This window comes from Acipenser ruthenus, chromosome 2, assembly GCF_902713425.1.
Source record: "Acipenser ruthenus chromosome 2, fAciRut3.2 maternal haplotype, whole genome shotgun sequence".
NCBI classification, from domain to species: Eukaryota; Metazoa; Chordata; class Actinopteri; order Acipenseriformes; family Acipenseridae; genus Acipenser; species Acipenser ruthenus.
Genome location: NC_081190.1, coordinates 90,190,404 through 90,202,823, shown reverse-complemented (window position 1 = coordinate 90,202,823; position 12,420 = coordinate 90,190,404). Strand labels below are relative to the sequence as shown.

Here is a 12,420-nt window from a genome sequence, read left to right as displayed (position 1 = left end):
ACATGAACATTCATGGTGCATCTTCTATGTATTTTATACTTACTGTAATAAACTCTCCGGTATCTCATTCAGTGTAACAGACATGTCTGTGTGTTCCCTATACAGCAATGCAATCAGCAGAAAACAACAAACTCTGCTGTCATTGTCACCTGTGTGGTTAGTAGTGCACCAGATTTACGATGGTTTACACTTTTAGAATTGTTTTATTCTTTCACATATTTTATGGTTTGGATTTTATATTGTGATTCGCTGATTGTTGTATTTTGTGTTTGGATTTATACTTTATATTTGTTTAAAGAGTGTATTTACCTTGTTGGAGCATAATACGTTTTTACTGTAGTGCACAGATGCATGAGAAGTATGGGACTTCTATTATATAGCCTAGCTTAAACGCCAAGGAACTATAGGTGCAGCATCCATGTTTCCCCCAGGATCGATTCAGTGGAAGCTGATGAGCGTTTGGTGGGTGGGGAAAGTGTGGCACTTTTCCCCCTCATTAAAACAAAGTTATTTTTAATAATTGCGCTGTTCACCTGGTGTGTTATTAGCAGCTGTCTTTTCGTAGGAACAGTTGCCTATAGACTGAGACTGAAGGCAATGTTTGTTTGTATGGAAGACAGTTTCTTATTTATTGTTAAACCTGCTCTGTGTAATAGAGACGTGCATGTTAACAGATCGCCCCTATTTTAAATATACACCAAATTCATGGTTATTATGTTTTAATGTTATCTACATTTTTCTTTATATGTTTTTTTTTTTTTTTTTAGTTGTATTTGCGGTACATGTTAGCCTACCAGAGAGATATAAAGCAGCCCTAGAAGGATTCTTTTGTTTCTTTCCTTCACGATTTGGGCAAACAGATAGCATTTACTGGTCCTCGTTTTGTTCTTTTGACCTTTTTACAGTAATGGTGGGTAAACTTGGACTGGTTTACCTGGCTGAGGATTTTGTAAGTATGCGACATGGCACTGGACTGTTGGGTTTGAACTTGGAGCTGCGGGACTCGGGTGTTTCTTTCATCTGGAATACAGTACTGTTCTTGGCATTATAAACTGTTGGATCAACTAGTATTTTAGAATTTGGATAATTAATGGCTGTGCTGTTTCCATATTTGTGTTCTACTGTAAACCAAATAAAACTTGTTATTTTTGTAGAGCTGAGGTGTTCCTCCTCTGTATGGTCTTAAAGCTGGTTTGGCTCTGGGTTGCAAATAAAGGTTACTAACCTGGTAAATAGAGATAGAAAAAAAATCCCCACTAGGTGGCATAGCCATGACTACAATTTAAAGTGTGTGTGTTTGCACACACGTGACCACATCACATCATTATTGGCAGGGAAACAGAACTGTATTATTAAAATTCGTTTTAAGCATTTGTAATGCAGGCGATTTTTAAACATGTTTTGATCGGCCTAGGAGAAACACATGAGTCAAAAGAAAGAAGATAGTCAGAATCTGCCAATTATTGCACAACACTGCCTGTTAAAAAAATAAGTCACTCTCAACATTATTGGAGGTATTCACTGAACACTTGTGATTGGGCGTTTTGTTATGGATATTCTTTAAAACAAAAAAAATGCTACTTTTGATTAGAAACCTTAGAATTTTAATCTACCAAGCAGGAAGCTGTTTTGCAGGGCACTCCGACATGATAGATGCCCACAGAATATTGGAATAGAATGTTTAGCTTTAAGAAAACTGAACACAACACAGTTTTCCAGTTTTTAATCGCAATTAACCCCTTTTATCACGCACTACCATGGTACTTGTATAACAGGGTGGAGGCTGGATGCGAACTGGAGACCCTGCTCATTACAAGCAAGTGTTTTAACCACCAGTGTTTATAGCGCTTTTAACTTCATCTCACTGGCAGGAGACAGAATCTGTAACGGCAGTGTATCACACAACGCTGCGCATTACACTTGACCTGATCTGTATGATAGCACCCTTGTCTGCAGATTGGGCTTTTACCTTCCCAACCTAGTCAACTACCAGATAGTTAAAGGGTACATCAGCACTACATGAAAAATAAAACATAAACTATCCCACCTTGCTGTTCCGATTGTATAATAATCCCACACTGCTATGTCCAAAATCACTGTTCTCGAGCATCTCTTCTGATCCAAAAAACATGGCTTCCGCATGTACCCTCACATGTGCTCTGAAATGTACTGGTGCATGCCCAATGAAGCATTGCATTAACTATATTACCTCCATGTGGAAACACACTAGTCTGTGTGACAAACGTGGTCCCTCTAATTTTCCATAAGGAAGGAACTTGCACCTGCTTTCGTTTTGTGTAGTAGGCATCTTTCACACTCTACATGTTTCATTCAATAAAAATAAAAAAAATCCTCTGTGCTGTGTAAGTGGTTGCAGGGGAAAGAAAACCAAGAAGGAGTTGTTCTCATTTCCAACTAATAAAGGGACCCACCCACAATTATAGCAGCACTGTGTTATTTCAATATACGTCCCCAAAGCCTTAGATACAGCTCCTGCTGATTCGGAATGTTTGCAGAATGGACACGTATCAAATAAACTAGCAAATGAGATTTCGGAAACGATGTATTTCCTTTCGGAATGAGGTCTTTGAAGATGATCCGACCTAAAAAAATAAATATTGCATATTTTCATCCTTCGTATTTGGTTTTCATTTGCATTTCCTGACACAACACATGCACAATCGTCTACACACCGTTGAGTGGGAAAGTCGAATTTGCGCACATATTCCATCTCCCTATCAGTTTCTGAACAATCTGATGTTGAAATATTGTCTGGCATTATTTCGGACGTTCTCTGTGTACAGTCACACTGTGTTGCGAGGAAAATTTGAATTTAAACTGTTAATGACACAACTATGATGGCAGTGTGTGGCAGTCTGGCTCGCAGTGGTGAGGTGGATGACGTCACGGACCAGGAAGTAACTGACACCAAAACAGTGGATGGGCGGGTGAAGCTGAGTGCAGTAGCACTCAGCGTATTTATTAACAAACAAAATAAAAGATTTAAACAAAACAACAAAACACAAAACAAAAGGGCACAAGGGCCAAACGAGTCAACAAACAAACAAGTAAGTGTCGTGCTGGAGAATCCAGCACGTTTTAGCAATTGTTTTTTCAAATGTGACTCGCTCTCTCCACTCCCCGTACTCTCCTCTGTACACCCAACCACAAGTGCAGAGAGCTGCAGGTTTATATACTCTGGCCGAGGGATTAACTAGTTGGTAATTATCTTATTATCCCTCGGCCAGTGTCTGCACGCGTTTGGTAAGGATGCATGACTGTCAGCTAGTTAAATAATCAGTAGCTGATCAGCCATGCATCCTCACGGGGTTTTTAAATATAATAATAAAAGACGCGGCGCTTTTACCCGCGCCACAAACAAAAATACAAATAATAATACATAGAGGCGGGACACTCCGCCACACAGTGGAACAGTATGTTTTTCTTTCCATTTGTAGATTTTTGCTTGCCATTGTAACTGTGTCTGTTTGGGTGTTTTTGTCATCAGACACATTGGGATACACAGAAATAGCAACGCTTCAAGGCTAATATAATATGAGCATGCAAGCCACAACACCAACCCTGTCAAACACTCTTCAAATGAAACAGCTTGCTGGGAAAGAAAATAATAGCAAGGAGGTAATTCCTCTATTCTCACATTTCTTGACCTACATGGACCTAGTTCAAAAACAGAGAGCATTACAATATGTTTTGATGCAAACAGTCATTACCTGAATTGGCAGCTACTGCTTTGACTTTACCTGTTATGAATGTCTTTAGTTTGGCCAGCTTAGTGTCTAGATGGACTGTTGTGGTCAACTCAACACATTCCAGGCACAAGTAAAGGTAACTGCATGGGCCAGGTAATAACTTTACTAAACAAGCCTCTTTCAAAGTTTGTCCAGACCAGTGTCTGAAATACTGTGAACCTATTTTATTCACAGGCCACCCATCTTAGCTTATATTTAGGGCTTGAACTTTTCAGTTTTTATTTTCCAAATCTCTACCTCCCTTTAAATGTTAATTAGTAGTTGTTATGCTGTCTCTGCATCCTAATAAAGAGAAAACTACTAATTAAAAACTGGGTTTAAGATTTTTTTCTTTGCTACAAATCAAGATTTTAAGTTTTGGACTTGCTATCAATGTACACTCTGTACTGGGTATTTTATGCTGACAACTCTGTTAAAGGAGTGAAAATAACAAAAGCACAACGATAAAATATGCGACTGGAAGAATGAAATGCAATTAGGATAACTGATGAGCAATTAAAAAAATATGAGAAACAGAAGCAGGCTCAGTCAGGATATGAAGATAAAAGCAAGTAGCCTTGCTCTGTAATTAACAGCTTTTTCTGAGTTTAATTTGGAAACAGAAACAGCTCAAAATAGGTTTAAAGGAGCGTCATGTGATCAAAATTAAAACCTAAAAACTTCAAGCCCTGCTTATACTGCACAAGCTTATATGGCTGTTGATTGCAATGTCCTATATAAATGGGTCTACGGTATGTAGAAGGTAAATACAGTCCTGTGCATAGTGGGAACAAAATAAATTGTTGCTATATGGACAACACAGGATACAGCAAAGGTAACGTAACCTTATGAACACTGAAGGGGGTTCTGCAACACTGTAAGAATGAAAATTGACCTGCATGTTGTGCTCAGGCTTGTTTGAAAGCAGAGACTGTGTTTAAACACCTCACTCCCTGCTGGCTACAGCTCCCCACTGACTACAGGTAAGGGCATGTCTTCACTCTTACTCTCAGGGGACTCAGAACAGTTTCAACTGAAATCATACAGTGCCTTGCGAAAGTATTCAGCCCCCTTGAACTTTGCGACCTTTTGCCACATTTCAGGCTTCAAACATAAAGATATGAAACTGTAATTTTTTGTGAAGAATCAACAACAAGTGGGACACAATCATGAAGTGGAACGAAATTTATTGGATATTTCAAACTTTTTTAACAAATAAAAAACTGAAAAATTGGGCGTGCAAAATTATTCAGCCCCCTTAAGTTAATACTTTGTAGCGCCACCTTTTGCTGCGATTACAGCTGTAAGTCGCTTGGGGTATGTCTCTATAAGTTTTGCACATCGAGAGACTGAAATTTTTGCCCATTCCTCCTTGCAAAACAGCTCGAGCTCAGTGAGGTTGGATGGAGAGCATTTGTGAACAGCAGTTTTCAGTTCTTTCCACAGATTCTCGATTGGATTCAGGTCTGGACTTTGACTTGGCCATTCTAACACCTGGATATGTTTATTTGTGAACCATTCCATTGTAGATTTTGCTTTATGTTTTGGATCATTGTCTTGTTGGAAGACAAATCTCCGTCCCAGTCTCAGGTCTTTTGCAGACTCCATCAGGTTTTCTTCCAGAATGGTCCTGTATTTGGCTCCATCCATCTTCCCATCAATTTTAACCATCTTCCCTGTCCCTGCTGAAGAAAAGCAGGCCCAAACCATGATGCTGCCACCACCATGTTTGACAGTGGGGATGGTGTGTTCAGGGTGATGAGCTGTGTTGCTTTTACGCCAAACATAACGTTTTGCATTGTTGCCAAAAAGTTCGATTTTGGTTTCATCTGACCAGAGCACCTTCTTCCACATGTTTGGTGTGTCTCCCAGGTGGCTTGTGGCAAACTGTAAACAACACTTTTTATGGATATCTTTAAGAAATGGCTTTCTTCTTGCCACTCTTCCATAAAGGCCAGATTTGTGCAGTATACGACTGATTGTTGTCCTATGGACAGAGTCTCCCACCTCAGCTGTAGATCTCTGCAGTTCATCCAGAGTGATCATGGGCCTCTTGGCTGCATCTCTGATCAGTCTTCTCCTTGTATGAGCTGAAAGTTTAGAGGGACGGCCAGGTTTTGGTAGATTTGCAGTGGTCTGATACTCCTTCCATTTCAATATTATCGCTTGCACAGTGCTCCTTGGGATGTATCCAAATCCGGCTTTAAACTTCTCCACAACAGTATCTCGGACCTGCCTGGTGTGTTCCTTGTTCTTCATGATGCTCTCTGCGCTTTAAACGGACCTCTGAGACTATCACAGTGCAGGTGCATTTATACACAGGTGGATTCTATTTATCATCATTAGTCATTTAGGTCAACATTGGATCATTCAGAGATCCTCACTGAACTTCTGGAGAGAGTTTGCTGCACTGAATGTAAAGGGGCTGAATAATTTTGCACGCCCAATTTTTCAGTTTTTTATTTGTTAAAAAAGTTTGAAATATCCAATAACTTTCGTTCCACTTCATGATTGTGTCCCACTTGTTGTTGATTCTTCACAAAAAATTACAGTTTCATATCTTTATGTTTGAAGCCTGAAATGTGGCAAAAGGTCGCAAAGTTCAAGGGGGCCGAATACTTTCGCAAGGCACTGTATATGACTCTTAAAACTATTTACCCTCTTTAGTCTAGTGCACCCCATTGACCCTGCCAAAAGCAAAATTACATTACATTGTTCTTGCAATATAAGGTTGTTTGCTCCAAAATGGTAGCTTACCACCCCCAAAGCTTCCATCTCCAACTCGCCATGAATTCAGATCACTAAAGCAATACAATACAATGCTGGAACGTGAGTCTGCCTTAACTTGGGGTGCATTCCTTTGTCTTTTCTGTCCTCCCTACCTCTCCTGCTTTACCAGTATTCAGTGTGACATTCATGGCCGTGATGTTGTCTGCAAATGGTCATGCTGCCCAACACAAGACCCACAGTGCCTCTATCCTGAGCATTCCTTTAGGGAGCCACTGCTTAAAACATTGCAGACCTTTTAAAGGTTTCCCATAGTAAAAACATAGCGAAGTTTAATAAAGCACAGTGGAAGGGTGGTAAAACATAGGTAAGCATTGCAAAGTGCAACAAAGTATGGTAAAGCAGATTCAAAATCTTGGCAAATAATTGTAATCTATGATAAATGCATAGTACAACCACAAAGAAAGTATGGTAAAACTGCAAAATTACTCTGCTAATTTACCATGGTAAACTTGTATAAGGAAGCTCTGCTGGTAGTACAAAATGAGAATACTATTTCTTTCAGCATTACTAAAGGATTTGTTTGATGCGGAGCATACAGGCCCACACGTCCCCCTCAGGACTCACCGGTTCCTGCTCATCTTCTCATGGTCCTTCACCACCACGCGCATCTCAGCGCTGGTGTCCAGTGGGACCCCCTTCAGGTCCCATTCGAACCCCTGCAGAAGAAAGAGAGAGGTCAGCCTGGAGCATGTCTTTACATTCTCTACTCCAGAACCACTAGCCGCTGCTGCTTCTTTCTGCTGTCATAGGAACTGAGCTGCAAGTTCAATGCATTGGCATTTAAAGGCATAGACTAGACCATATGTTCTCCTGGCAGTAAGAATAGACTCAAAACAAATACCATAACAATTTTTCAGTCATTAAGAATACACTTTCTAGTATTCTTTTAAGCTAAAGCTATCAATTTGACAAACATTTTGGTCATTCGAACCCCTGCAGAATAAAGAGATGTCAGCAAACTAAACTGTCGGCTTCCATACTCAGACTGAATCCTTCCTTGGTGTCTATGTTCAAGCTCTCCAGGTCATTCTCACAATGGGTAAAGGAATGTGCTAATTTGGCCATCAGTAGATCCCTCGTGTTAAAGGACTACATTCAGTTGGCAGTCAGTAGATCCCTACCTCATTCCAGACTGGATTCAAGTTATTCTTGATGACTTTAGTTTTTTTCTTAGACCCTGTAAAAAAAAAGGGGGGGGGGTTAAAGCTTACAAAAAATGTTGCCCCAATAAGTTGCTACTTAGAAACCATTAAAAAATATGAGTGTCCTGTAGTAATACACCTGTAGTAAATATATCCTAAGGAACTCAAACAGTAGACATTAAACTTCAGTGTGCCAAGATATCAAACCAACCAGTGGCAGTATATACAGTACCCAGTCAAAGCAATCTGCCAGAAACCTTAGTCCAAAATGCTACAAGCACATTCATTCAAGTTAACAAGCCCCCATCAATCAACCAGTACTTTTAATTTAAGGGCTTGTATGTAATTTTAAGATCTTTTTAATTTATTTTAGAATTGTTGTTTTTTCATTAAAGGTAGGTGTGCGAATGACAATTTCGAGTAAATTACTTTTGAGCTCATTGTTCTCAGTTTCAAAAAAGTGGGACTTATCAAGTACTTACACCGCTAGCTTCAATTAGAGCCTATCTGCTGGAATGACCCTGTGAGGGTCATTTGCACGCAGGAAAGAGCCTGAAGGCCTCAACTTGTCAAGCTATCTTGGACAAACCGAGTGCTTCTAAAACACTATTTTATTATTGCATTGTTTTAATATTTTATAGAGCAATTTAAAGCCTTCCTGTGTATTGTTGCTTACAAGAAAGTCCCTACTCTATTTTCAGTGTTATGAAGGGGCTGGGTCGTGCAGAGGGCTAATCTGCAATAAGAAAAGTAGCTGCTCAGTCATGAAATCAGTTAAAAATGCTTTCATGTCTTTCACTTCAGGAGACTGGGGCTAGACAGCTCAGGTCATGAGTGAAATGAGTTTGGTCGTCTCAGCTAACCCACAGTGTACATTAGTACATACAGATGTTAGTAAATACATGTGAACTTACATATAATTACAATGTTATAATGCATAGTTATAGTGTACTTAATGTGTAAATATTTTTGCATGACATATGTAAGTACACAATTGCATCAGAAAAGGGTTATGGCTAATGTTAGGGTTATATCCTGCAAAAAGATTTACACATTAAGTACATTGTAACTATGCATAATAACACTGTAATTATGTGTAAGTATACAAGTATTTACTAAGTAACTACTATGTAAATGCACAGTAATTAGGGACACAATGTAAAGTATTACCAAAAAATCTAAGAAAGGATCCCTAACCCTAACCCTAACGCCTGAGCTAACCAGCCATCAGCAGAGTTTCCTTTGATAAAGGGCTGCTTCAGGTGTTTGATATGCACGTGCAACATTAAGAACAATTTCTGCTGCTTCACAGTTTCTAAACAGATGATACTGTAGGCCATTCTGAGGATATTCTGAGGAACAGTAGAATTGCAGTACAACTCTCATGAAGGGGCTAGAGGTGGTAATCACTGAAGAATGCTCACACATCCCCCCAGAACAACCTAAACACCTGCAGACTTGTCACGACAAATCCTGGCTACACTGAGCTGACAGTGTTAAGTCATGATTTCTAATGCTTTAGAAATACTTATAACCATCTTGAATGGCGTATACTGGTCACACTGGAACTTAAGGGCTTTAGGGCCCTGGGGGACATGAAGGTTTTAGGGGCATTCAGGTTGAGGGCAGGTGGAAAGTTTTGCAGAACTGATCAGTTAAATAGTTTCAGATCTGGTTGTTAGCTCTGCCACTCATCTCTGTTTGTCCTCAACAAATGAATTAAGTAAGCTATAAAAGAGAGGAGGTGCTTATGCTAAACTTTACTATATTCACTTTTATAAGGAGTATTTGTTGTATATTATTTATTGCTATTATTTATTTCTTAGCAGACACCCTTATCCAAGGTGACTTACAATATATCACATTATTTTTACATACAATTACATTATTATTATTTATTTATTTTACACATTTTTTTTTATTTACATACAATTAACCATTTATACAGTTGGGTTTTTACTGGAGCAATCTAGGTAAAGTACCTTGCTCAAGGATACAGCAGCAGTGTCCCCTAGGTGGGATTGAACCCACGACCCTCCGGTCAAGAGTCCAGAGCCCTAACCACTACTCTACACTGCTGCCCTGTCCATAATCCTGTGAAAGTAGGCAATGGCACCATACCTGCAGCTTGTAGCACAACACCGTTACAATGAAAGCGTGGAGATGTTAAACTGTAGCAATGTAGCTGAAGTGATCTCACAATACAGTTGCAGTGCACAGTTTAGTTGTTGTTTTAATAATCTCTCTGTTAGCTGAGCTGGACTGTGGTTCGATCCTCAGTAACTGCCTCCCATAATCTAAAGGTTGTATGTAAGTCTCTTGTTGTTAACTCTGCAAAATTATTTCTGTTATGATAAGAGACACGCTACACAACGTGTTAACTTATTATAAACCACAAAAACATAAGGTAAACATAGCTATAAAAAAGCATTGTTTTTTCAGTAACACTTTACATTATCTCGAATTACTGTGTATTTACAAAGTAGTTACTTATGTACACTTACACATAATTACAATGTTATTATGCATAATTACAATGTACTTAATGTGTACATTGTTTTGCACAATATAACTCTAACCCCAATCCTTTTCTGATACAATTGTGTACTTACATATATTGTGCAAAAAGATTTACACATTAACTATATTGTAACTATTCATAATAACACTGTAATTATGTGTAAGTACACATGTATTTACTAAGTAACTACTATGTAAATACACAATAATTCGAGACACTTAATGTAAAGTGTTACCATTTTTTGGTTCAATTAATGGGATGACCTCTGTGCCCAGGATAAGATAACGCAGCATTATATTTTTATGTCAGTTTCGTTTTTGTTGTTTCTCATAGAACATTCCTGCAATGTGGTTCTAATAAGGGCTGAATAAGAGTAAATAAAAAAAGCAAAGCTCACAAGGAATGCATAAACACAAGGAATGCATAAACAAAGCAAAGCAAAGGCTCTCCAAAAAGATTTATCTTCACTGTCGATCACTTAAAAACAACATGACCCCAAACACACATTGGGAACATTTCCACAGCAAAGTAACAGGAACAGAACACTGTAGGGTTTTATTGAGCTGTGTGGAACCCTCTCCCTCTCTCTACTGCTTGGAACCAGCACAGGAAACTCAAGTTTTGTAATGCTGAAAAACACCTATGACAAAGGTCATACACGTGGGCTCATCCTGAACATGGATTTCTATTCATATTGGTTATGAATAAATATAACATCCCAGTTTTTTCAGATTTCAGCAAAAATTCTACAAAAATTGTGTACATTTAAGAAGCAATTTCAGCACTTCACTATCCCATACCGACAGTGTAGGAAGATTTAGCTTCATATTCAGCTGCTTCTGCAATATATCAGATATTCATATGTATATGTGTGACAGGGTGGATGGGTCGGGGACGTCAAGGCAGAAGCAGGAAGGAAAAACACTGACACCAGTACTGCAGTTAAAGCCGCTTCATTTATTTTTAAATAACAAAAATAAATAAAAGGTTTAAACAAAAACACACTGTGCTCACAGAGCGAAAATAAAAGTTCAAATAAAACAAATCTCGAACACAAAATATTAAACAATACCGGTCAGGCTGGGCTGTAGCCTTCACTGATCCTGTATTTAATTTTAGTTTCGTTTTTCTCTAGCTCGCTCTCACCGCTCTAACACCCACCTTGAGTGCAGCGAGCTGCAGGCTTTTATGCAGATGACCATCTCCAGATTAACGACAAATTAAATCACTTAATTTGGGAGATGGCCACCTTCTGCATGAGGTTTTTAAATTACTGTGGATGGGACTACCCATCCACGCTACTAAACAAAAACAAAACACAGCTACACCATCATATTTACAAAACAATAAATACAAAAACAATACCCACGGCGCTTCGCTGTCATCTATACATTTCTAAATAAATACAAAAACAATAACAAAACACACGGTGCTTCGCCATCATATAAACACAATAATAAATCAAAAACCACAAATACAAAATAACACAGGGGCGGAGGGGGAAACCCCATTCTAAAATAAAGAAATACATTTAAACAGCAGGGCTTACTACCGCCCTGCTACAATATGTTACGGTAAAATTCAGAATCTGGTCAATCTTAAATTTTACCGGTAAATGTCAACATTTACCAAATAAGGTGGTAAATGTCCGAAATTATTAAGAAATAAATAGCTTTTTGGACATTTACCAGTTAATCTTATGATTTACCAAAGCGCTTTGGTAAATGCAGGTATATCATCGAAGAAAGTTCATTCATTAATGTCGAAGAATATATTTATTTCTGCATACACATTTTCCATTAACAAACAACATTAATGTCGAACAATAATATTTTTATATAGCTCCTTTCACAGTGGACCACCATCACAAAGTGCTTTACAGAGGTAGGCTGTGAACTGTGCATTATATGCAGAGTCACTTATAATAGGACACTGATTTAACATCTCATCCGCAGGATGGAGCACAAGGAGGTTTAGTGACTGGCTCAGGTTCACACGAGTCAGCACAATTCAACAATTCAACATGGTACTGAACAATATTGTGATCCACTTATTAGCCAAAGCCACTTGGTTATTCTTGATATTTACAGGTAAATGTCCTAAATAAAGCGTTATCATGTTTATTTCTGACATTTACCATTTTGCTTGGTAAATGTCGACATTTACCCGTACATCAATATTCTGACTTTTACTGTAACATATAAATGTTTACAGAGGG

The 12,420-nt window shown here is 38.5% G+C and overlaps 1 protein-coding gene across 12 annotated transcripts in view; it reads right to left on the bottom strand.

The window, feature by feature from the left end:
- The window catches only part of dysf (dysferlin, limb girdle muscular dystrophy 2B (autosomal recessive)), a 143,610-nt gene that overhangs the window by 118,541 nt on the left and 12,649 nt on the right, over positions 1–12,420 (bottom strand). For all 12 annotated transcript variants that reach the window (XM_059003626.1, XM_059003647.1, XM_034014296.3 and 9 more), the window contains exons 2-3: positions 7,661–7,716; positions 7,104–7,195 (exon numbers count right to left, since the gene is read on the bottom strand). In XM_059003626.1, coding sequence (XP_058859609.1) covers positions 7,104–7,195; positions 7,661–7,716 — 148 coding nt within the window. The remainder of the gene's footprint in view (positions 1–7,103; positions 7,196–7,660; positions 7,717–12,420) is intronic.